The following is a 26719-nucleotide window of genomic DNA, read 5'->3' as shown; positions in this document are numbered from 1 at the left end:
ATCCTATTTACTTCACTTATACATCCGGTGTAACGTCGTCGTCATTAATAATAGATCTGAGAGTAATTTATGATGCGAAGCACATGGTTTCGGATGGGAACTGAATATGGGGCCATATGGAGTACCGACGCCACCTATTTGTCTTAATAAAATGGCATAATAGCATTCCAATAATAGCGCGTACTTTATCAAAAAAAGGCCACATTAAATGATTCTAATACCGACTTTATTCCTCTGTCTGGGATGTCGTGATGCGCACATCCCTCGCATCCCCCCCTTCCTCGTGGACCAATCGCTGCCGCATCCTCGCTGCCCCCCAGAGGTGCCACTCAGCCGCTTTCCTCCAATAGAAAAGTTCAGATTGGACGGGACTCTCCGGGCGGGTGGGCTCTGGAGCGATGCGGTTCGGGACCAGGTGCGCCACGCCGACAGAGTACTGACATTTCGCGTTTCTGCCCCAAAGGTAAGAACGACACCACCCGCCAGCGTGCGTGCGTGTATGTATATATGTGGGGGTGCATGACCTAATCTGCTCTCGTGTCTCGGCTGAGTGAGGAGAAACTGGGATTTGTCCTGCGCCGTAGTGCTGAAATGGACCGGACACGAAGTACCGCAATGCAGAGCGCTGAATTACCGGTTCCGCTCCGTCGTCATCGGGGTGAAGTGAACCAAGGTGCTGCGCAGTTACTTTTTAAGAGGGTGGTGTTTTTTTTTTCCTTTTCTTTTTCGGAATGACTGCATTGAAGTGAGCATAAAGGGGTTGTTTGTAGCCCCTCACTTTCCAGTTGGGATAGATAGAAAGTGCGTCTACGTGGATGCAGAGAGGAGACGCAAGGTGACAAGTGTCAGATGCTGCATGCGTCAAGGGCGCAGCCAGCAGCGGCAGGCACCATGCAGAGTTTATTATAGGCAAACTGTCCTTTATGGGTGAAGGGCTACTCCCTTTTGTTTTTGTACTATATATATATATATATATATATATATATATATATATATATATACAATATACAATATATTGTATATATATATATATATACAATATACAATATATATATATATATATATATATATATAATCGTTTAATTTAAGTAATTCTCCCCTCGCATCTTCAACATGAGCCTTTATTTTTACATATTCAAGGTCTTGTGACGCACAATTGGAATCCACAGACAGCACTAGAACACACCATGAACAGAGTCCCACTTCAATCCACCCAGGAAACCTGAGATTAAAAACCACTCCTTGTTGACTTCAAAAATGACTTCAAGAATGAATTCGATTTTGTGCATCCCCACATTGCAATGCAAACATGGGCATTCAGGCAAGCTGCTAAAACACTCTACTTTAATACATGTGCTGACCTAAATATCGTATTGGTCAGCCCAAAGAGGATCTGTGATGGGATTATCACCAGGGAAACGCCCGAGAACACACTTTGATGAATTGATCAGAATTAGAGGTGGAACAGATTGCTGAATACCGTTACAAAGCTGTGTGTGAATGAAAGTCTTGTGCATTTGTTTGATTATTTTTAGCTTTGTTGGACCTGTAATGCAGAACAATCCTTATTTGGGACCCTGCTGCCCTTACTCCATCACGAAAGATAAGCCGTTTGATCACACAAAGCATTGCACAATGCAGGGTAGATGCTGCAACGTGCGCTATACTGTCGGGGTATTAGTGTTGAGTCATCAAGGGAGCCCATGAGGAATCAGTGCTGCAGTCTCTGCTCTCTCTGCTCTCTCTGCTCTCTCTCTCCTCACTCCTGTGTCTGCCTGGCTCTTTTTTCCCCAACCAGAATGACTCAGCAACAAACTCTGAGACTGTAGATGCTAGCAGACTGTAGGATATACCTGCATCTGCTGTCAGACGTTGGCTATGGTTACGATATTTTTCCCAACAAGTTACCCGAAAGCACATGTGCCCTTTCCTCAAAACCATACCACATTGTGACATTTATTTTCCAAAATGTGAGATGTACACGTCTAAACATGTATATGGGAACATTGATGTTATTCGTATCTCCTCCTAATGTGCTGTCCCTGATCACATCCTGTTGGCCTGTGACCTTATAGGAAGATTATTATGAGATGAAGCCTGAGCTCTAAGCTCACTGTTTAGTTCCAAGGTCTCTGATGCATTTTGGAGTAAACATATTCCTCTAGCTAGTTTATATATAGATATCTCTCTATATCTATTGCAGAGAAAATTGCATAGAGATATATATACGATACAAGGGGTGAAGAAATGATTGGGCACGTGGCACTCACCGGCCACTTTATTAGGTACCCCATGCTAGTAACGGGTTGGACCCCCTTTTGCCTTCAGAACTGCCTCAATTCTTCGTGGCATAGATTCAACAAGGTGCTGGAAGCATTCCTCAGGGAGTTTGGTCCATATTGACATGATGGCATCACACAGTTGCCGCAGATTTGTCGGCTGCACATCCATGATGCGAATCTCCCGTTCCACCACATCCCAAAGATGCTCTATTGGATTGAGATCTGGTGATTGTGGAGGCCATTTGAGTACAGCGAACTCATTGTCATGTTCAAGAAACCAGTCTGAGATGATTCCAGCTTTATGACATGGCGCATTATCCTGCTGAAAGTAGCCATCAGAAGTTGGGTACATTGTGGTCATAAAGGGATGGACATGGTCAGCAACAATACTCAGGTAGGCTGTGGCGTTGCAACGATGCTCAATTGGTACCAAGGGGCCCAAAGAGTGCCAAGAAAATATTCCCCACACCATGACACCACCACCACCAGCCTGAACCGTTGATACAAGGCCGGATGGATCCATGCTTTCATGTTGTAGACGCCAAATTCTGACCCTACCATCCGAATGTTGCAGCAGAAATCGAGACTCATCAGACCAGGCAACGTTTTTCCAATCTTCTATTGTCCAATTTCGATGAGCTTGTGCAAATTGTAGCCTCAGTTTCCTGTTCTTAGCTGAAAGGAGTGGCACCCGGTGTGGTCTTCTGCTGCTGTAGCCCATCTGCCTCAAAGTTGGACGTACTGTGCGTTCAGAGATGCTCTTATGCCCACCTTGGTTGTAACGGGTGGTTATTTGAGTCACTGTTTCCCTTCTATCAGCTCGAACCAGTCTGGCCATTCTCTTCTGACCTCTGGCATCAACAAGGCATTTCCGCCCACAGAACTGCCGCTCACTGGATGTTTTTTCTTTTTCGGACCATTCTCTGTAAACCCTAGAGATGGTTGTGCGTGAAAATCCCAGTAGATTAGCAGTTTCTGAAATACTCAGACCAGCCCTTCTGGCACCAACAATCATGCCACGTTCAAAGTCACTCAAATCACCTTTCTTCCCCATACTGATGCTCGGTTTGAACTGCAGGAGATTGTCTTGACAATGTCTACATGCCTAAATGCACTGAGTTGCCGCCATGTGATTGGCTGCTTAGAAATTAAGTGTTAACGAGCAGTTGGACAGGTGTACCTTATAAAGTGGCCGGTGAGTATATAGACAGTATATTCTTAACCTCTCGATGCAGTTTTTGAAATGATAACCATGACTTGATCACGTGACCTATTTGAGATGTTGTAGCCGAAGCAGCAAATGAGATTCATGGCTAATGAGCAAGTCATACTGCAGCTACTTACAATATACCAAGATCAGTGAAAGTTATCGAAAGTCAGGTTGTGAGTAATATAGTTAAATTATCTGCTGGCGAAATCAATGCTGCGTTAATGTCATGTTGGACAAGTGGACAACAGCAATACGAGTCTGCCTCCCACATCTGAATGATTGTGATATATTAATCTACAGTCAGACGTCAAACGACTTCAGCAGATCGTTAGTGTACGATACACCACTTGGACTGCTGTGCATGTTTTTAAACTAAATGCACACACTGGCCACCTTGTATTTAATTTACCTTATAAACTAGATCTGAACAATTTAATTTAGAGCCTCAGCCAATAGAACTTTGTTTGGTCCTAATGTAGATTATTTCAATCTGGAACTCAGGGTATTTAGGAGGCATACACCAGTGCAGTCAGAATTCAAAATCTGTTGATCTGGAGTCATTTTGGCCATGAGGCCATGGACTGCTGCTGTATTAAAACCAGCATTGGCCAAAAAAAGCCTATGTAACGAGAATCAGTCCCTTCATGGTCAGACACCCAATGACACCCAAAAAATACAAATTGGATGCCCACATTTGTGCATATTTCACAAACAATGCATAAAGATGATTGATGCTGTAACATGATTTTAAAAATATGACCTTCCCCATCAGGATCTTTATGTGTCACCATGGTATCAAACCCTCCCCCACTTTATCCCATCCTGGTCATCTTCATTATCCTCCTTCAGGCTTTTCTCTCTGTTCTCTTCTCCCAGTACGTCCTGTCTGACAATGAGAGTCGAAACGCTGCAGTGACTCACAGCACTGCTGCTGTTTCATCCTGTAGAAACCCGGTGTGACGGCGCAGCAGGAACCTTCTAGGTGCTGCAGTGCTGCCTTGTGTCATAGTTCCTAGATGGCTCTTGCTTGTCAGCATGGGTCTAGCGTGTCACTGTGTGTAAGCTTGCCGGCCCACACAAACACACACACAGTCTCTGCAGTTGCTGGATCTAATGGAAATACATGGCTGTTTGTAGATTTCTGCTGAGTCATTGCCATCCTGAATCATTTATATGAATGGAGGATTCAAGCTAGTTCTTTAGCATGTTTCTGGTGTAAAAAAATCCTGCACAGTCGCCTGATATTATATCTGTAGGGTCACAAATGTGTTTTTTGTGATCCACAATAAGGGGAGTCTGTTTGTTGTTAGAGACAATATCTCTGATATTGTTTTGATGACATCCTTTTTTGTGTTTGTCTCTTATCCAGCCCTTCTCCAGTTCATGTCCCTGTGTTTAAATCCTGTTTGTGTCCCTCTGGCCATCCGTCGAACTCACGCGGCTACAATAACGCAATTGGATGACAGACATGGCCTCCGCTGCTTTACTGCTCCTGGCCCTCTCCTCTTCAGTCTCCCTGACTGGTAAGATGCCCTGTGGTGCCTGCAGATATACTGTTAACCCACTCAAAGCAAGTCAAGTGCACCATGAGCTGACTTCCCCCTCCATTCCTGCTTTGCAGTGGCGGTTCTATTTGGCGAGCCTAGAATCTTTGGAGGTGAGTTCCTCGTAATTTGCTACGGAGACTTGGAAGCTGCGCGAATACGAGTCGCGAGTGATGTGTGACGTGAAGACGACTGCTAATTTGTCGCGGAACATTTTGTCAGATGACGCGACCGGATATGGCCCCATCTTTGAGGAGGAGCCGGTGGACGTTGTCTACACTGAAGACTCCCCGGATGGGAGGATCTCAATGAACTGCAGGGCACGAGCAAACCCACCTGCCTCCTACAGGTGTGTAGACGACGCGTGTGTGGTACACACAACGGAAAATGTCACCTCGTGTGAATGACATACATACAAATTGTCGTGCATCACCCGTAGGTGGCGCCGTGATAACTGGGAAATCAAGCTGATGGAGCAGCCAGACGAGTTCTACAGCCTTGTTGGGGGGAACCTGGTTATTACGAACCCCAGGCAGAAGAAACACGCCGGCACGTACGTCTGCGTGGCCAGGAACATCTATGGCACCGTCATCAGCAAGGAGGCCAGGGTCAAGTTTGGATGTGAGCGCGTCATGTGGTGCTCATGTCTAATGTTGTTCTCATGATAAATGCTCTGTGTGTCACACAAGAACGTCACGGCGTTTGTTTTCATTCACTTCTCCTTGTCCCTTATCCTAAAGTTGTGGAGGAGTTTCCTCAAGAGGAAAGGGACCCAGTGTACATCAAAGAAGGGCAGGGGGCTGTTCTGCTGTGCGCCCCTCCAAAAGTTTGGCCACGTACGTAGATGTCTTTCCTTCTCGTTGTCGAAAAGGCAGTCTTCTGAAGACCCCAATGACAACGCGTTCCACTGTTTTAGAGGAGGTGACCTACCGCTGGATCTTCAACGAGTTCCCAGTTTTCCTGTACACGGATCGCCGCCGCTTCGTCTCCCAGAAGACGGGGAACCTGTACATCTCCAAGGTGGAAGCTCAGGATGCGGGAAACTACTCCTGCTTCGTCTCCAGCCCCGTCACCGGGAAAAGTGTCTTCTCCAAGTTCATCCCTCTCATCCCCTTGCCCCCTGATGATGGTTAGCAGACAATATTTGTGATCAAATATCTTCCTAACATGTGTGGCAGAACAGAATTTAGAAAGAAAAGAATGCATTTGATATCACTCACTTTCTTTGTCTCAGGTGAGGAGAAAAAATACCCAGCAGACATCAGGGTGAAGTTCCCAGATACTACCGCCATGCTGGCCTCTAATATTACATTGGAGTGCTTTGCATTGGGAAAGTATGTTTACATTTGTGTTTTTTTTTCGGTACATCAGCTACATGCTGTCCAAAAAGCACTCGTTCAGTATCTTATTGTGTCTTTTCAGCCCCATCCCCGACATTGTTTGGAGGAAGGTCGATGCCACGGACCTCCCACCAAATCACGTGATCAGTGAATCCGGAGCCGTGCTTCACCTGTACAATGTACAGTATGAAGATGTGGGAGGATATGAGTGTGAAGCCATCAACACTAAAGGGAAGGACTGGCACAAGGCCTGGCTGTACGTGGAGTGTAAGTGATTTCATTCGCTTGTTCTTCGCCAGCAGTAGACTATGGCATCTCAATAAAAAGAAAAATATAGTTATTTTGGACAGAAGTAAGGCAACATGTTTGTGGTGCACGTTATTACGTTTTTGCTCAGCCGCTCCAGAGTGGGCAGAAACCATCAACAACACTCAGATCGACATCGGCTCAGAGCACACCATGCGCTGTGTGGCATCAGGGAAGCCCTTCCCTTTCATCCGCTGGTACAAAGATGGATATATGGTAACAAGGACCAAATAAGATGAAAATGAAAGTCACATTTGATCACCTGCCTTGATAGATGATATCTGGGAGTGCATGCTATTAACTCAGCATTTGGGTTTGTTTGTGTGTGTTTGGTCCAGTATGGTAAGGGGGAGTTGAAGTTTTCCAGTCTCACTTTCGATGACTCGGGAATGTACCAGTGTGTTGCTGAGAACTACTGGGGAATCAAATACGCCAACGCCGAGCTGCGAGTCATCGGTGAGACCTCTGAAGAAACAGTGCTCTCATTGACTTAATTCATATTACGGAGAACAATTGTGTCACGAACATTTCCAATTTGAACGCCCTAGTTGTTAAAAACCAATTAAATGTGGGCGCACATTAACACAAATCTGCGTATGCAATTTGGAAATAGAACTAATTCTCACATCATAATCCCCCTTTCAGCCTGTGCTCCTACATTCGAGTTTAGCCGTGTGAAGAAGCAGCTCCTGGGGGCTAAAGACGGCCGCGTGGTGATTGAGTGTAAACCCCGAGCTGCTCCCAGACCGCGGTACACCTGGACAAAGGGCAAAGAGCTCCTCTATAACAATTCACGGTCAGTCGACGTTTACGTTGGAATATGCAAACGACGGCCCCTCCATACAGAGTACAGTGCGTCTCCCGCTTTCAAGCAGCTTAAATGACTTCTGTTCACTTGAAGCATTTCCATCATGTTTGATGGGAGTCTGGAGATCCTCAACGCCACCAACAACGATGAGGGTGTGTACACCTGCTTTGCTGAGAATGACCGCGGAAAGGCCAACAGCTCTGGCTATCTCACCATCACAGGTCGGTGAAATGACGCATATTTGACATATTTAAGCAACAAACAAAAAAAGTTAGTGAACTTGGTTCCTTTTGTCAGAGGCTACCGGCATCACAGAACCACCTGAAGACACGGAGGTAAAGGTCGGTGACGAGGTGATTTTGAGGTGCGCCGCCTCATACGACCCCATGCTGGACATCGTATTCATCTGGTCCATAGACTTCAGGGTCATCGACTTTGACTCTGAGTGGGAACACTACGAACGTGTTATGGTAGTGTAGTGTTTCATCTTGGCCTCCTTTAACATCAGCCCGCACTCTTTTCCCTTGTCCTCTTATCTCTTTGTTTTCACTTCCTGTCGTCCAGAGTGACGATGGCTCCGGTGATCTGAGAATAAAGAATGTCCAGATTTGGCACGAAGGTCGCTACACCTGCTTGGCTCAGACAGTGGTGGACAGCGATACTGCATACGCTGACCTCCAGATTGTAGGTCAGTCCCAGCATGTTTTGCCTCAAGATCATGGATGCAGTGCAGTTTTTTTTAGAATTTTAACGATTACATTGTAGTTGTTTGGTAGATATCCCGAGCAAGGTCAGAACAGAAAACTAAGCAGAGCCGACCACCGTCCTATGCTCCCCCTCCTCCCCGATCCAGGTGTTCCCGGCCCTCCTGGCGTGATCCGGGTGGAAGAGATTGGGGACACGTGGGTGAAGCTTTTATGGTCTAAAGGAGCCAATCACAACAGCCCCATTCTCTCCTACACTATTCAGACCAGACATTACTGGGCCCTGAATGAAGATGACTGGAGGGACGCCAGCACCTGTAAGTACTGCTCACTGCCAGCCGACAGCAAACTTGCTTTTGTTTACAATACTCAGACCTAAAGCCTGTCTGATCGCTTCAACCTGCAAGTAAAAAGTATTTGCACCTGAACAAGATCAATTGCAGATGTGGAATGATTAAGTTCGAAAAGCCAATTGGTGTCTCTTTCAGCTCCAACCTTTCTTGATGGTAATGTGGAGAAGGCAGAAGTGACAGATCTGTACCCCTGGATGGAGTATCAGTTCAGGGTCATCGCTACCAACGAGTACGGTTCCGGAGAGGCCAGCATCCCCTCCCTCAAGATTAAAACCTGGGACGCTTGTGAGGAGAGAATGCGAATACCTGATTCTTAGTCCTTGAAGGTGTCGGGGTGCAACAAAACGTAACTGACCCTTTGTCTCCTCAGCTCCAGTGATTTCCCCCACTGATGTGGCGGGCTATGGAGGTAGAAATGGCGAGATTGTCATTACGTGGACTGTAAGTAAGCCGGCATGTCGGGTGACTTCATCATAGACCAAAAACAAACAAACGCATTGGCTGTTTACTAAATCTAAGAGATTTCTCTCTCCAACCCTGAACCCTCAGCCCGTGCAGCCCTGGTTCTTCTCCGGCAAGAAGTTTGGCTACATCGTGGCATTCAAGCCTCATGACGCTTACGATTGGTGGTACGAGACCATTTCAGACCCGGAGACCAGACGTTACGTTCACAGGGACTCCCACTTCATTCCCACTGATGAAGATTTCCAGGTCAGGGAGTTTCAGGTGAAGATCAAGTCGTTTAATGTGAAAGGAGACGGACCATTCAGCCTCACCACGGTCATCTACTACCCAAGAGATGGTGAGGACTAAATTCCTTTACAAAAATAAAACTAATAAACTCTGGGCAGTTGAGGAACATATTTTCTTCTCTCAAACCTTCAGTACCTATAGAGTCTCCAACAGATGTCTATGCAAGGCCGGTGTCCTCCACTGAAGCTCTGGTCTGGTGGCTCCCTGTCGTCGACACTGGTACGGGCCTGCAGCAATACATCGAGGGATACCAGGTACGGAGCTTTTACTGTTCAGGTTCCATGCATTGACCCGGAGTAGTTGTTGGAATTGAGTAATCAACATTTTATAAACAAAATCGTCACCGTTTGTTGCTAACCAGGTGAAATACTGGAGAAAGTACGACGATCCGGAGGCTGGAGCAAACCGTATATTTGTGTCAGCCTCAACCAACCAGACGAGGTTGGAGAACATGCTGCCGGACTCTCACTACCTCATCGAGGTCCGCGCCTTAAACGGAGCCGGCCTCGGACCCCCCGGTGAACACTGTGAGATGTTCACAAAGAGGCCGCGTAAGACTGAATTGCTTGCAATGGAGGGGACAATTGACAGTTAATGTATAGACGTGGACTTGATACATCATTTGTTTTCATCAACAGCCCCACCAGAGCCTCCCAGGATGTGGCGCTATGTTACCTGGACAGGCCAGTGGTTGTACGTCTGGTGGGACCATATCCAGTACGACTGGTTCGGCAATATTTCCTTCCCACTGTATTACAAGGTGCGTGTGGAAAGCTTTGCGTAAACTACTTCCATTAGCTTTAAGTAATCCAATTGCAATCTTTATATGGAAATAACAGCACTTGTAAATCCAGCCTGCTTGTGTTTTTGAAGGTCATGTTCAGGAAGACGGGTTACATCTATGGGAAGGTCTACGTCACTGGCTGGCACTTCATGGACTTCCCCATGCCTCAGTTTGGAGACTACGAGCTGATGGTACGCGGCCGTTATGAAGGAGGGGATGGTCCAGTCAGGAAGATCAGGATTAAGGGTAAGGGCAACAATATAAACATGTCGACGTTTGTCCTCTCGGTCCATTTGTCTTACAGTGTTTTCTGCCTCCGCAGGTAAAGCCTCAATGATCACGCCGACTCTAAGCCTGGTGTCTTTGCTGCTACTGGCGATGTGCATTGCGGGATTGGAAATATGAGGCACTGTCGAAAGTGACATGTATATAATAAACTGTGTGGCAAATCAATTTGTGGATAGAAGAGATCCAGTCTTCACCTCCAAACACTGTTCCCACTGAGACTCATCGGCCCAAGATCCGACACCATGCATCTTTGGTGCTGCAACACCACACAACACTTTGAGGACTTCCGCCGCCCAACCGTGAACTACACAGCAATCTGTCAAATCTGTATGTTTACGTTGTGTTGAGTCCAGATCCCCCCCCCCCCCCCCCCAAGTCTGGATAGATGCCGTACTTTAAATGCTCAGTATTCAGATATAAAAGCATAGAGTAGAACAGTTCTACCAATACTAAATTATGTTCCTGATTCTCTACTGTAATTCAATTTCCTCATATTTTAATCAGTGTTTCCAGCTTTGAGTGAGGACAAACAGTAGTTTAGGGAGGTTGAATCCTACCCATATAATGGGGAAATATTAGTAAAGAACTTTATTACAATCACTGTATTTGGTTTGTCTTTTTATTTCTATGAGCACATGTCTCACAATGCAGTTTGTCTTACATTCATTATAATTTCCATCCTCACTATAACCATGTTTATAAGCCATTGAAGTATGAGATCAAGCTGCATGTCCTATGAGGCAGGGAGTGGACAGAAATACTGCATCACATAAACATGTTAATTTCCTTTGTCATGCTACAAGACCATTAAACAGAATACAATAATCTATATTGTCGTAATGGTTCATTTTAAATCTACAGATGTTCCAACACCTAATAAGCTCAGAACCCGCTAACGGAAAGCAGATGGGAGTGTATGCTATTCCCTAAAGGCTTCAAAAAAGTCAGGTTAATCCCTTGTAGAACGGTCTCAATAGCATTATTCAGTGTGGGTAACAAACTTTATTTGACCATGGTAATTTCATTGGATGAACAGCCACATATTTACAGCTAGACCCCCAAAAAATAGAATACATCAACAATGGACAACATTATCAAATCAAGAGGGGTAGTCTGGTAGTGCCTTATTTTCTGTTTATTCCTGGTTACAGCCCAGTCAGGTCCAACTGGATGGACTGAGACAGGAACTCCTCCACCACCAGGGCATGCTTCCACTGAACACACCAGAAAATAAGCATCAAAAGACGGCCAACAGACAAAGTTTAATGTCATAAACGGATTTACACATGTGTTTCAGGTCTTAAGTCAGGTTATGGTAAATTAGTTTTACATAAACCTGTGCCAAAGTCCTGAGATTTCTCTCCCAATGTAAAGATTCCACAGCAAAGAGAGCTCTGCCATGGCAGTACACAATTGGGTTTACAGTATCTACATTTATAATTGGGACAACTTTTGTTCGTAGAAAGGTTGTCATTCATACCCAGGATTGTCTCAGTTCACATCGTCCTGCTGCTCCACTTGCTGTTAAAGAAAAGAGCTGTCAGTAAAGTAGATGCACACCATTGATCACTGCTAACAGTTGGCTGCTATGCTCAGTGTTTATGATTAACCACGGTGTAGTCTGCATGATGTGTTCATTTTAGAGTCATCACTGCATTAACATTACTGTTCCATTGGTACATCGGTTCTTTAACACTCACCATCAGCCTGCAGCATGACTTCAAGTTCCTTGCTGTGCATCTTGCACGATGCTCTGACTGTAAACACAAGCAAAGAATAAGAATATTTGCTTTATTCAAATTACCACGAACACTGAAGTTATTGGTCAAAAATATTAGTTAAATGTTTCCATCAACGCGTACGTCTCCTGTAGATGCATTCTTTTGCTTCAGTTAAAACATTATAGTTCAACGTCTTGAAAAAGAGGAAGGGTGGGACAACTCACAATTTGGGACATGGAATAGAATAAGACAGAGTTAAATTAAGAGTCTACAATGGCATCCGTTGCATGTCAGCGTGAGAATGTGGGGCCTATCCTAGGCCTGTCCTGTAGGATCAGGACAGGCCACTCTCGGTGGGCCATGCTCTGCAACGGCTCAGAAGCAGCAGACTCTAAAACAGAGCCTGCAAAAGCTGAGAGCCAGTACAGAGGCTTTCTCTACCAGCACTGTAACACTGAGACAAGACACATCACCTGGTCAGCTGACTGAGTGCTGGAAACAGGAGGCTACATTAGTGCTAGGGGAGAGTGGAGCAGAGCCTCCTTCATCCGCTCTACTTACGGTTATGAGAACTTTAACGTCAAGCTACTAGGGCACTGCCCTCATTGCAAGTCAAAAGGGACAGCCTTTTAAAGTGATGCAAACATTTGATATATTCACCTTTAGCCTCCATGGCAGTATTTGGTCACTCTATCCCATGACTGCCGGTTGATTTCACTGAACACACCAGAAAATAAGCATCAAAAGACGGCCAACAGACAAAGTTTAATGTCATAAACGGATTTACACATGTGTTTCAGGTCTTAAGTCAGGTTATGGTAAATCAGTTTTACATAAACCTGTGCCAAAGCCCTGAGATTTCTCTCCCAATTAAAAAAATTCCACAGCAAAGGAGAGCTCTGCCATGGAAGTACACAATTGGGTTTACAGTATCTACATTTATTATTGGGACAACTTTTGTTCGCAGAAAGGTTGTCATTCATACCCAGGATTGTCTCAGTTCACATCAGATCGTCCTGCTGCTCCACTTTCTGTTAAAGAAAAGCGCTGTCAGTAAAGTAGATGCACACCATTGATCACTGCTAACAGTTGGCTGCTATGCTCAGTGTTTATGATTAACCACGGTCTAGTCTGCATGATGTGTTCATTTTAGAGTCATCACTGCATTAGCATTACTGTTCCATTGGTACATCGGTTCTATAACACTCACCATCAGCCTGCAGCATGACTTCTAGTTCCTTGCTGTGCATCTTGCATGATGCTCTGACTGTAAAGACGAGCAAAAAACAGGAATATTTAGTTTATCCAAATTTACCAGGTACACTGTCAAAAAAAATATAAGTTTAACGTTTCAATCCAAGATTGTCTCTTGTTGTGTAGTTAATCAAGAAAACATGATAATGGTGGGAACAACCCGGCACACGATTTGGAACATTGAATAAAATAAAACTTGCGCTTCATCTTAGGTTGAGTTAAATTAAGAGTCTACAATGGCATCCGTTGCATGTCAGTGTGAGAATGTGGGGCCTATCCTAGGCCTGTCCTGTAGGATCAGGACAGGCCACTCTCGGTGGGCCATGCTCTGCAACGGCTCAGAAGCAGCAGACTCTAAAACAGAGCCTGCAAAAGCTGAGAGCCAGTACAGAGACTTTCTCTACCAGCACTGTAACACTGAGACAAGACACATCACCTGGTCAGCTGACTGAGTGCTGGAAACAGGAGGCTACATTAGTGCTAGTGGAGAGTGGAGCAGAGCATCCTTCGAAGTAATGCAAACATTTGATATATTCACCTTTAGCTTCCATGGCAGTGTTTGGTCACTCCATCCCATGGCTGCCGGATTCCACTGAACACAAGAATATAAGCATCAACAGACAGCCAACAGACAATGTGGAGTGTCATAGACCTATTCAAACAAGTGTTTCAGGTCTTAAGTCAGGTTATGGTAAATTAGTTTCACATAAACCTGTGCCAAAGCCCTGAGATTTCTCTCCCAATTTAAAAAAATTCCACAGCAAAGAGAGCTCTGCCATGGAAGTACACAATTGGGTTTACAGTAATTACATTTACAATGGGGACAACCATTTTTGTTCGCAGAAAGGAAGTCATTCATACCCAGGATTGTCTCAGTTCACATCAGATTGTCCTGCTGCTCCACTTAAAGAAGTGGTCAAATAAAGTAGATGCACACCATTGATCACTGCCAACAGTTAGCTGCTATGCTCAGTGTTTATGGTTAAGGTTAGTTTATGGTGTTTATGGTGTAGTCTGCATGATGTGTTCATTTTAAGAGTCATCACTGCATTAGCATTACTGTGCCATTGGTACAACGGCACACCCGAGCCAACATCAGCGTGCAGGCGGTCTACAGAGGCGCGGTTACGTCCGTTTCACTTTCAGGGTAATCGCACGTGCGGCCCACGTGTAACGCAACATTCTTTCATTCAACTGACTTTTTTTTTTTTTAAACGCCTGACGGTCCGTTCGTAAGATTTGCTCAAGACTGACTACGGTATGCGTTATTTAAGTATGATAAATAACCAGTAATTTCACTGGAAGGACTGACTGCGTTACCGTCCGGGCCTGTGGCCTTCGTCCCACAAAGACATTATAGAACCAACAGTTTCAAGCTCTACTCGGGGCATCACTGTATCAAGTTCATAAAATGTTATATTCATTCGTTTTTATCCAAACACTTGGTGGAATACGTACCCTGAATTGCAATGTGCTCGCTAAGCTTCTGTGCGACATTATTCAAGAGGCGGACCGGACGTCGAGCAGAGACTTATAAACTGCACTGTGCCGCGGTGCATTGAGGGTAAGGAAGCGTTAACAAAGATCGTTCTACGAAAAGCAGATGCACCACTACGACATTTTCCCTTTCATTTATTACATGCTTGCAAGCATGGAGACAGAATTGACAACATACACAGTGTTATAACACAACATTAACCCGCTTTAAAGCGCTCAGGACCAGGAAGCTGCGCAGATGGAATTTGCTTTACCCAGATGTTGGTATTGACAATGCTGTCAATTATTTGCCAGATGTTCACCCCAAAGTAAAAAAAAACAGTCTGGATAGACGCTTTTCTTTGATTGATGAGAGCTCTCCACCCACTGTATTTAGATATAAATAAAAGCATTTAGAGTAGAACAGTTATAGATATATACTATGTACTTCCTCATATTTTAATCAGTGTTTGCTGCTTTGAGTGAGGACAAAAAGTAGTTTACCGATGTAGAATCCTACCCATATGATGGGGAAATATTATTTACAACAAGCAATCTTTCAGACAGTCGATCAAATAATAATTAGTAAAGAACTTTACTACAATCAATGTATTTGGTTTGTAATTTTCATTTTCTATGAGCACATATAACATATTGATTTCACATGAGCAGTTTTCTTTTCGTATCCTTAAGCTCTCTGAGAACCAGCAAACTGAAATCTAATGTGTGATTTCTAACGGCAGATGGCAGTATATTCACATGCCATTCACCAATGGCGGCAAAATAATTTGATGGAAGGCCACAGTCCAATGTGGGATTTCTTTATTTATAATCTGTTGTGTCTTGTACACATTTTAATCTATATTGCTTCCTTTCAATTCGGGTTTGCAGTACTGAGACAAGTGGTCTTATCAAGAATCATTATGTTCTTTATTTTATATTCTTTGTTTCGCAAGAATACACATTTTTTCACACATTTCCTGCTGTCACTTATTCCCTGAAAGGATGTGGGCAGCATGTAAATAATTTTCTGTGGTGTTGTTACAGAAAAATAGCAGAAATAACGTTTTATACCTGTGTAATTTGGTGTGTGCTGTAAATGGAGCTTGCTAGCACACTGTACAGTAGTTCCTGTGTGGCAGGCTTTTATCTGTACTGTTCCACCTCCATTACCAATTCCCCTATTTCACCTCCTTTGGTTCAAACAAACAACTAGACAAAGACAAATCCCATGTGAGTCTGGGAGAAATGTTTCCATCTTTTACAAATGGCAGGGGAGGGATTCTTCCTCCAGACAGCCTGACATGTTTTGCTTTTCTTTATTTTTTTCTCAAACAACCACGGTGTGTTTGTTTTGCCACTTGCAATGCACTCATTCCCAGGTTAGTTGTGGTTAGGTTACTTGGACATAACACACTCGGTGACACAGTGTGCATGTGAGACATGTGACGCAGCTGATGGCTTGTTTTACCCCGGTGGATTTATTTGTGACTGATAGTGTGTTAAGATATGTGCAGGAAGCACTTCACTCCCCCCCCGGCCACTACTCTGAATAAGAAAGGTGATGTGGTCAATTCGCCTGATCAATGATGAATATGCAAATCAAACTCTGGGATATCAAAAAAATAAATGCATCGGCACACTGGCATGTGACACTTTGCTCCTACAGACATCTGTGCAGACGTTCAAACTCTACATCATAGTGCTGGATCAGAGCAGCACGTGCCGTCTTAGGCCACTGTCCTTTTGTGCTTGTTTTCATGCACTTGCTTTACATGCTATTTAAAAAAAGTTAATTACGCATTTCGCTTATTTAAACGGCAAAATCAGATCCAACCAGCTGTGCTACAGTATCAAAATGCCATGTAATGAGCGAAAGAAAAAAAATGTGTACACACATGTATGAATATATGAGCCGATAACATGCAGTTGATGTATTAGGTATTCCCTTTGCCGCTTTCCATTTGATCAGAAGACGCTCTGTGGCTGTCTGTAGGTTGGACCTGTGATGCTGGGAGCACATACATTCATTTAATAATAGAGCTGGATCCCTTGGTGCGCATAGCAGGTTCATCCTGTGTCGTTTCCCACCTCTTACATGCCCCCCGTTGCATTTTTGATCAAATCCTCTAAACCCCACTCCATTCTCTGAATTATCGATACCAGTTGCTGTGTTTTTGCACAACAGCACATTTGAATAGAGAACACATTTAGCAGCGGGCGTCGCAGCTGTAATGTCAACGCCATGAAACACCATAAGCACCAGAGGTGGGAGAGCTAAAAAATGAAGCCAGCCAAGAGCCAAACCAGGACATATGCAAAACAGCCTACATTAGCCTTTGCGCTGGCCCATAAATCACATACATATGGCACGCCCCCCCCCCGGCCTGGTAGCTAGTTAGCCAAACTCCTGCAGGACCCACAGAACAGAGTAGCCTGTGGGGGGGTCTAGAAAGAGCCACACTATATTCCTTAGACCAATTTGGCGTGGCAGAGCTGGCCCTGTGTTAGCAGCCCAGCTAACCTAGTTAGCAGCCTGAAGGAGCACAGTTGGAGGCCCCTCCCGCTGTTTGATTGGTCGAAATGGGTTGTGGTGTCACATCAGGAAGTAATTGCCTCTTCTATGGATAGTTTATTACCCTGTTTACCCTGTAGAAGAATAGCTCCCGCACATTTCCCTCTTTCTGGGGGTGGTACTTTGTCAGGCTGATAGTTGATGTAGATGCACTCTTACTATTAGTGAACAATAAGAATGTGCTCCTTGAGGCTGAAGGAAACCATTTTAGATGTATTGTGTGGCACTGAAGGGTAATTGATTGCTTAGTGAGTCTTGTATACTCTAACAGAAAAGGGGTTTCCTGTCCATTGGCTACATTGGGAATCGTTGTTAAAATATTCCCGTGATCCCCCCTAAACTGACAGTGCTGTCTAAATTCAGAAATGACAACGGACTGTTGGTTGTGGCTATTGTGTGACTCGGTTTCGTCTGACTCATCAGCCCTCTGCCGGATATGCAGTCCCCATGTAACATGACCTCGTAGCCTGCTTCAGCAAATCCTCTCTGTGTCTTATGCTGGCGGACCTGACGCTTGGTTTTGCTGATTCCAGTAAAAGCGTTATCCAATCCTCTTTGAGTCCAATTAAAGATTACCAGTAGTGTACAGAGCCAAGGACCTTTATTGCATTAACCAGCATTTCAGCTTTTGTTGGGGGAGATGTTCATTTAGTGTGATTGCTGAAATTGGGAAATGGGCAGTCGGTATAAAACGTGCCACAACAGCTGCCTTTGTTTGATTTGGGTAGCAGGATTGGTAGATGGAAGGTACGAGGGAACGTTTAACAGCCGGACTATTTTTGATTCAAAGATGTGGATCAGATGGAGACAATTATTATTCTGTTTCATAGATGTGTGGAGATTTCCACCAACGTTTTTTTAGCCATAGTAAATATGGCTGTAAGGATGCAATGGCAGTCCATACTAAAAAAAATCTCAACTATTGGTTACAGTGAAACTAATGCTAGCACGTTGACATGTTAGGTAACTATCATTATATTGACTATTTATTCATAACTCTTAAAAGGGAAAACCTAATTTTTGGTACAGTTAAACAAGAAAGGTGACAATGCAACAGTGCTGTTGTTAAATCAAAAACATTCTAGATGTCAAGTAAAGAAGAATAAAGTCTAGATGAAAGTGTCGTTGTTTCTGTGTTGAATAATCTCAATTTCTCGGGTAAAATGAATAACAACATTTTATTAAAGCCTTTAAAGTAAATAGCAAACATTAGATGCAACTTTTATAAAGCTGCTCAGCTAAAAATGTGCCCTTGCATCGGGTTGTAGACAGGAAAGAAGGTCTTCAGCCATTAGTGAAGCACGCTCTCATCTGACACACAGGCAGTCAAGGATGGATGTCGGCCTTATGAAAGAGGAATGTGATACCTGTGCTTTCAGGAAGGAAAGGCTGGAGGGGGGGAAGCAGAGTGAGGCATAACAAATAAGATAGATGCAGAGAGAGGAAATGAACATAGACACCACGGAATGATGTGGCATCAATATGTGCCCTTGAGACAAAATCCTCTCCTTCTTCTGTCCTCACAGCCTCAGCGGGGTGTTGGGACACATCAGTCATTCCCTATTCTCCAAAATGGAGGATGTCACATGAAGGTAGTATAAAAGTTTAAAATCACCTCGATAAAATTTGAGTATGACTACTAAGCTACACAGATGAAAAATAACCTGTCAAAATGGCCCTTATTATGCGGGAAGACGTCTCTCTGTGAGCCACGATGAAAACGTCAACTTCAAATGCGTTTTTCAGATAATACTGTTTTCATTTCAGTCTGAAGTGGGAACAGATGTACAGCAATATGGACCCTCTGATGTGTCTTTATTTTCTCAATGCATCTGCATCTGAGTGTGTTGCGTAGCCTTTTGTCAGATTAAAGGCAATTATTTGGGGGGGTGGGGGGGGATTTATCTTTTGTCTTTTGTCTCCGACAGCTCACTACAGCACGTTCATACTACCCGATGGCTTCAGGTGCTGCGCGCTCAGTCATGGCGTAAGGCTCTGATCGCCATCACAGCGCTCAGATAAACAGTCACTGATGGTGTTGCTTTGTTAAGGTCACGGATCCAGCGTGTCTCCCTGTGTTTACACGCATCTGTGCGCGGCAGACGCTGTCCTATTAAACAACACATTTTATCCTCTCCCAGGCATACCATTTTTATTTGCAGTGAAAAAAACAACACAGCCGTAAATATGTCACTCAATATAAAAGATGACTTCCCCAGTGTGGGCCCAATTGTAACAAATGAGTCACATTGTAAGCTTTAACAATGGCGTCCCTTCTTTGTGTGTCTCTGTGACACTGATAAGAACCAGTCGGGATGTCCTGGCCGGGCAGATACATGTAATGTGAAAGTTTTATGGTTGCATTGTGAAAGGTTCTGCAAAATCCAACACGGATTTCAAGGTATTGGCATTCATTTCATAGAATTTCAACATTTTCTCGTTAACGTACAAAGTAGAGCTGAGGGTGGTGAGAAGGAGTCTGGACGTTTAGGGAGAAAAACCAAAGTAATGGACAGATTAAAATGATTTTAAACATTTTTTACACACACTGTGTAGTATTTCCTGTGACATTGCCAACATTTACAATGGTGTCTGGTTCAGATTTGATTATGATCACATAAAACCTCATTAAAGCAACATGCTGAACACCTGTGATGAACATTTTGCATCTTTACCCACACATACAGTATATAAGTACTAAAGGGCAAAATGCCTTGTGTTGTAAGGAGTTAATGTGTTATCTCCTAAATTGAGACAGATGCATATTTAATGAACGACCCTTGCTAAGAGCTACCAAAGCATCAAATTATGCCGAGTTAGTGAAAAACGCTGATGGATATGGCTCTGGGTCTTGGCTGAAAAATGAAATTAGCGGTTCTTCTAATGTCTTTTCCCCTTGGTGAAATCTTGCCTTTGTTTAATTCTTTCAAAGCCAGAACACGTCCACCTGCAACTGAGAGGAAGCTGTTGTAGTTTAACATTAGCCCCAAATGTGTGAACCTTAGAAACACTATAATGGTATTTCATTCTCATCAAAACAATCTGCTGCAAGCGGACACAGAGGCATTTAGTAAATACACAATGTGCATGGCTTCACAATCCATGATAATATTCACAATCCTCAAACCAAACATCTGTTTTCATCCACAGTTTCGGCGGTGTTTATCTTTTTAGCTTCAGCTGTGTCTGCCCTCCCGGGGTGGCATTTTAACTCCGTTAACACCCGGAGAGAATCATGCACATATCAAAGCAGAGACATTTCAGCTTCACAGGGACCATTCGTCAAATACACAACATGGCGACGCAAACGCAGGTACACAAATTTGTTCGCACATGTGTGGATGCAGACAACACGGCGCACAGAAATAGACGGATTCCTTTGCTGCCATCTGTCCGTTGTAAGAGCCTTAGGGGAGTTAGGCTGCAGACTGGGGCCACAATCGGGTGCTAAAATGAACAGCGTAGCAGATGCTCTGTTTGCTTTTTAGTAACTTCCTACACCAGAGAGGACTGCCAGTTCGACACCGCATGAGGACGCCTCCCGTGCTCCCGCCGTGCAATACCGTCACCTATTTAATGACACCCCCGCAAACTGGTTGTGGGGACATCTGGGCTCTGTCCATGCTTGCCGTTGTGAGGGATGGGCTGCATAAGGGGAAGAAAGTGAAGTCAAGATCTACAGAAGAGACCTCAGTGGGGGTGGTCTGCTCTGACAAAATATTATTTTTACACCCCAGACACTACTTTTTTGTCAACACATCACATTATTTTCAAGCAATAACACACACAAGTATTCAAGTAGATAAAATAAAAATGTGGACACGTGGAGACAAAACACATTATGACAACGTAATAAAGTGGTTTGAGTTTTTCTTGTTAAAGTTGCAAAGAGTTACTTTTGACATGATTGTGGCTTCAATAACATGATTTAGCAGTACATTTCTGGTTAGCTGAAAGATATGTTCTGCATCTTTTTTTGGTCTCCACCTTCCAATATCTTGCTTTTGACTGCTTTTTTAGCTAAAAAAAAACAGTTACCTGCTGTGTCGGCAAACGAGGTTGTTTAATGAATTAAGTTACGAGCAGTTAAACCAAAAAAACGAGCTAAAAGATGCTAAGAGCTTGGGGGAACTGCAAAGTCGGGAAATAATAGTCCTGTCACCAAGACCAACTCTTTTCATATTTTACACATTAATTATACCCACTAGTAGAACTAATAACAGAGCACTTTTTCGATTTCAAACTGCTCAAATTCAGCCAATAGTTGAGAAGGATGTGATAATGCCAGTGCTTCATTATTATGGGGGAGGATGGAGAAGATGGATGCAGGGAGGAAGCGGCTTGACAGGTTTGACGAGCACGCAACCATTATGACATCGCCACCTTTGTGAAAAATGCCTCTCGGACAAAAGGAACCATGTCCTATCCATTCCCAGTAGAAATGATTACACAGGCTTGTATTAGTCATTGACGGATGACACAGAGAAGCCCCTCTTTCCATTGTTTCCGAAACATTAGTCAAATTAGCTGATTCTCTGCTGCTGATGTCACCGGAGCTGATTAGCTGCTACTATCTGTTTAAAGGAGTAAGCCTTGAAATAAGCCTTTTATTTGTGGCCCTAATTTACAGTTCTTCTTTTGGATCGATCTGTTTGGATAAAAGATTTTATGAAGCAAATTGCCAAAGACCTTTTTAGATGTGTGAAGTGTGTGAAGAAGAAAGGGTTTAATGCTTTACAGACACCTCACAACACATTTTATTTCCATGTACCCAGGAAATATATGTGGAGAGCTTGAGTGCAGTTCAAGTTTGGCAATCTTTCTATCTAACCATAGAATGTACGTGTTTGGTTTCTGTCCAACAAGTTCACCTGACCTTGAGTTGCCTCAATTCTCTGCTATCAGTCACTGTAGCTCTACTGAAATGTCTTGTTGTGGAACAAATCTCTTCAAATCCAGCAGGCCGCTCAGGGAGCCTCTCACAAAGCCACACGCTGTGGGGTGTGCTTCAAACTTTTCAGCTTGCTCCATGATTGGGTTCACCTCACACCATGTTTTTGTCTCCTCCCATCATTCTCCCTTGTGTGCTGTCCAGCACGAGCAGAGTAAATTCTAAAAAACAGAAGCGTATAATCTTCTGTCTCTAAAAACTATTAACCCCTTGCACAGTGAGGCTTCGGCCATCGATTACACACTACCTTTTGTCAGGTTTGATTTCCGAACCCATTTCTCAAACCTTCTTAAAATATACAGGGGGCCACACTGTGTATTGGAAGCGGTGGAGAAAAACAATAAAAAACTGAGGCAAAAAACTACTCAATTGCTCCCAAAAAATGTTCCCCATTACAAAAGAAACTAATGAATGAATGTTAACAAGTGGGGCTCGCCAACCTCTTGTGACCAATAGATGGTCCTTACAATGCAAAATGTTAGTGACAGTCATGGACACAGGGCGTGACCTTAGTGTAATTGAGGACGTCAGGAGATGGTGAGAGGTCGGAGGGCGCGGGCTTTAGGGTAATACGGTCAGACAGTGATACATTACTGTAGCCTTGATGCAAAAGACTCAAAGAGCACGGGGTCTCATGTTATTGTTCAAGATGAAGGGCAGGGATTGTGTCATGTGATATTCCAGGTTTTTCTTTCCTATCTTTCACTTCATTGACACACTGTACTGTGAATAGTATTCAACTATTGACCAGCCAGGTGGCACCAAATGGCAGATGAACAAAACACCACTTTCTAAAGACAATTGTTATCATAATGACACTACGCAATGACACTACGCAATGCCACAATAGACACTGTTATGATCGGTGTGAGGGGGGAAAAGTTATCCAATTGTGACGTGGTTTAAATTCTACATATATGCCGTATACGCTACTATGTGTCCTTTTGTAACTTTTGGGGTTGTCTCTGCACTCTGAAAAGGTTGAAGAACACTGCTTTATGGAGCACAAAGGTCTGAACAGTTAGAGATGGATGAACTGGTCAAACAAACATGTTTTATTATCTTTATTTGTTTAAAAGTTGCACGGTGAAGTCACACTTTCTCCCTGACTAGACTTACTCTTTTGGTGTGAAGAGGATGCAGGAGATTTAGTGACCTTTAACTTTTAGAATGACCCCAATCACGTCTGGGTCTGTGGTACTAACAACAATAAAGAAAAATTATGGTTGTTAGCAGTTGCTAAAGACCTGTAATGGTCCTTCCTGCGTCAATAGATTTGAAAGTTTTATAGAAAGGACGGTAAATGACACAAAAGCACTATCTATCGCCCATTTGCAGTGTAACATGCAATCTGACACAAGTAACAGCTTCCTTTATCTTGCTTATTCCCAACACATTGTCACACATAACTGGGAGGTTTCTGTTTGCAGATAATGGGCCAACATATGTGTGCTCAGCTTGTCACGGAAAATCTAAATTGGCACATGGCTGATGGATCCCATTTTGGCTGCTGTTTGGTAAAAATCAGTGCGTTTTTGAGCCTTTTGAAACAGTTCTTAATTAGAAGAAGCATCTGGACTACAGCCTGGGAAAAAAAATGAAACGTCAGGAAGCTGTGACATTTTTTAGAAAGCTTCTCAACAAGTCAGGATTCGAACAGATGTTTTGTCGTGGGTGCACTGATGTTGAACAAAAACAAGTTGTGTCCATTTAATTTATGTAGTCCGATACAACAAATCACAAATCTGTCCAGGATACAACACACTATATCCTTAGACCCTTAAGTAAAATCTATGCCGAGCCAATGGATATTGGAGTTAAATTAGAGTAGGCTATGCACAAAGCACTGAGATTGTTTCTACAACTGAAAGAGGCAAGTATATTATGAAACTGCGCAATAGAGTGAATAAGTGGAGAGATCAAAATGGGTTGAGAATCTGTTGTTGTCGATCTGAAGCAGCCAGAAGACAGTCCAATTTTATAAGAAACACGGTGCCACCTTTCATTTGATAATGAAAACTCTAAGCTCACCTGAACACAGGAAGTGTTCAGAGGAGCATATTTGCATGGGCAGTGAGGAATAAAACGGTGACCCGAAGACCCCCCGAGACGGATGAAAATGCAGGGAAAGCGGTGTGGGCAGCCAGCCCCAGGAACCAGTTTCTCAGACAACGAGCTTTGCAATTATCTCCGACGCAGGACCAATCAGACACACCGCGCTGAAGCAGGAAGACCGCAATCAATCTCCAATGCTTGTAATGAGAAACATATTTTTTTCTCTGCCAGTGAAAAGATAATCAGCAGCTGAACAGAAGGGTCAACAGGTCTTCACAGCAAGTATGTAGCGAAACAAATAACTCAAATCTATAACACCCTCCAAGGCGCCACGGCTGAATCCTTAAACAAGGTTACCTTCAAACCCGCAGACCCTTAACACGGCAGCCGGCTGTGGTATCGATCACTGAGTGCGTTTGTACCAACAGTTTCCGTATGTGCCCTGTGCATTGATTTAAATATGCGACTTCAGAGAGTTTGCGGCTTTAAATTCAGGAGGAATTCGTCCACGGTGTTTTCCAACACAACGGAGGAAAAGATAGAAGGCGACTAAGTGCTGTCAAAATGTGTTGAAGGAAATACATTTTCACGTAATTACTGGATTCCTTAATGGATTTAAACAAAAAAAAATCTCCACTCTGTGGTGCAAAAAGAAAATAGCTTTTAAGGTTAAGTTGAGGAAAAAATGTTGAAACATTATTCAAGAGAATACATTAAAAGCCACATGTTGTATAAAATCTGTGTTTTGGTTCAGTTCTCATTAATTTCATGGCCCTTTGAATTATATGTGTGCACTGTATTTGGCTGAATTATTTAATACTTTGACTCATTATGGCCTAGAGAATATATAACCAATACAATCAGACATGCTGGTATCCCTTAATGTGGACTTAATGAGATACAGTATTGCTCTTCAAAACTCTAATACACTCTCACATACAAAACTTTACAGAATCCTCAATTTTAAAGTAAAAGTTAGACATTTTGGAGAAAATATGCATTTTTGCAGTTGCCTAGATTGATTTAGCTCCAAAAATAAAACACTTGAAGTGCCCATTTAAGTTTTCTTAATTAACAAGTAACAGATTTTCAATCGGTGCAAAAACTGAATATTGTGAGATTAGAAATATATAACTAAAATTATTTTACATTTAAATATTTTGCAGTACAGAGGGAACAATGTGTAGACTTTTATTTTGGTTTCATGCAGAACCCATTTTCCAGTCTTTGGACAAACGGGCTGCAGGATAATCGGAGCAGTGAATGAACATATTTCCCAAAATGTTGGCCTATTCCTTTAAAACATTTAACCATGAGGTCTCGGTGTAATTTCAATTGCAACTCTTTCCTGTTAAGTTAAGCTTTTCCCCAAACACACAAATACCCTCTAAATTACACTGTGTTGTTTAATTGGCATAAGTATCTCATGATTGCTAACAAATTGCTTTGAATGGTTTAATATTCATAATAATTAAATTAATTTGTAATATTATTGCATTTCTGTGATGTATCTTTGCATGGAAAAGTGTGTGTTAATCAAATGTGTACATCTGTGTGGGTTTGTGCTGAAGTTAATGAAGCTTGTTTTATTATTTTATTGTTTTTGAGATGGAGGAGAAACCAATTGCAGATAATTAAAATGTGTAATTGAAATTGATGTTGCTCCTTAAATGACCCTCTCAAATTTGTATTTGGTTAACGAGAGGAAAAATGGGTACTCAAAGTTTGAACGTGAAAAATATTAAATCATATGAAGTGAGGCCGAAAAACACATTAAATACAACAAATCCATTTATTACGGTCTTCTTTTTTTATTATTGTGGAAAATCCAATATCTAATTTCCCTTATCCTGCTGCGTGTCCTATGGAGCTGTTGTGATTGCAAAGCAGTCACATTATTTTACAGTTTTGAAGGGTTTTCAGCAGCTACCAAAAAGGTTATTATAGGTTTTTATTATGCAATCTCTGATATTGTTGTTTGTTCTTTTTTTAAATAAGTTAAAAAATATGACTTCCAAGAAAACATCCTGCAACATTATGAGAACAAAAGGGTGGGTCAACTCTCATTTTCAAGTTGACCTCAGTGTTCATCTGACCTCTCTAGACTCCCAGTTTATGACCTGTGAAAGGATACAAAGGCTTCTGACAGAAGCCATGAATCCAGATTAGACCATGTGAAGGCAATAATTGGAGCGACCCTATTATTTGTTATTGAACATTCTTAGACATGCTACATTTTATATTTCATAGCTGCTTCGTGAGCAGGGCGAATTGGTTTTGCATTGACAATAAATAATAAAATGGATGTGTTGAAT

The 26719-nt window shown here is 43.0% G+C and overlaps 1 protein-coding gene, 1 long non-coding RNA gene and 2 other non-coding genes across 4 annotated transcripts; 1 reads left to right on the top strand and 3 right to left on the bottom strand.

Moving 5' to 3' along the window:
• The first annotated feature begins 340 nt into the window (after positions 1–340).
• Positions 341–10977, top strand: cntn1b (contactin 1b). The gene is made up of 24 exons (XM_037461767.2): positions 341–463; positions 4862–5015; positions 5114–5149; positions 5259–5385; positions 5476–5657; positions 5777–5872; positions 5953–6165; positions 6271–6370; positions 6459–6643; positions 6774–6898; positions 7021–7138; positions 7328–7478; positions 7584–7711; positions 7788–7960; positions 8055–8178; positions 8344–8511; positions 8683–8832; positions 8918–8988; positions 9097–9349; positions 9433–9554; positions 9662–9851; positions 9939–10060; positions 10174–10330; positions 10407–10977. Exons 2-24 carry the CDS (start codon positions 4952–4954, stop codon positions 10487–10489), a joined length of 3138 nt encoding a protein of 1045 aa, XP_037317664.2. The 5' UTR covers positions 341–463; positions 4862–4951; the 3' UTR covers positions 10490–10977.
• On the bottom strand, positions 10974–14918 carry LOC119211114 (uncharacterized). The gene is made up of 8 exons (XR_009942888.1): positions 14806–14918; positions 13886–13939; positions 13304–13360; positions 13079–13124; positions 12754–12810; positions 12073–12129; positions 11853–11893; positions 10974–11586 (listed from the first exon to the last, which is right to left on the bottom strand). It is a non-coding gene; the product is annotated as an uncharacterized LOC119211114 (long non-coding RNA).
• LOC119211654 (small nucleolar RNA SNORA74) lies at positions 12394–12590 on the bottom strand. Its single transcript, XR_005119782.2, has one exon. It is a non-coding gene; the product is annotated as a small nucleolar RNA SNORA74 (small nucleolar RNA).
• LOC119211667 (small nucleolar RNA SNORA74) lies at positions 13611–13807 on the bottom strand. The gene has a single exon (XR_005119795.2). It is a non-coding gene; the product is annotated as a small nucleolar RNA SNORA74 (small nucleolar RNA).
• Positions 14919–26719: the final 11801 nt, after the last annotated feature.

This window comes from Pungitius pungitius, chromosome 2 (genome assembly GCF_949316345.1).
Source record: "Pungitius pungitius chromosome 2, fPunPun2.1, whole genome shotgun sequence".
Classification (NCBI taxonomy): Eukaryota; Metazoa; Chordata; class Actinopteri; order Perciformes; family Gasterosteidae; genus Pungitius; species Pungitius pungitius.
The sequence above is the reverse complement of the archived record's forward strand: the minus strand, read 5'-3'. Positions and strand labels throughout refer to the sequence as shown.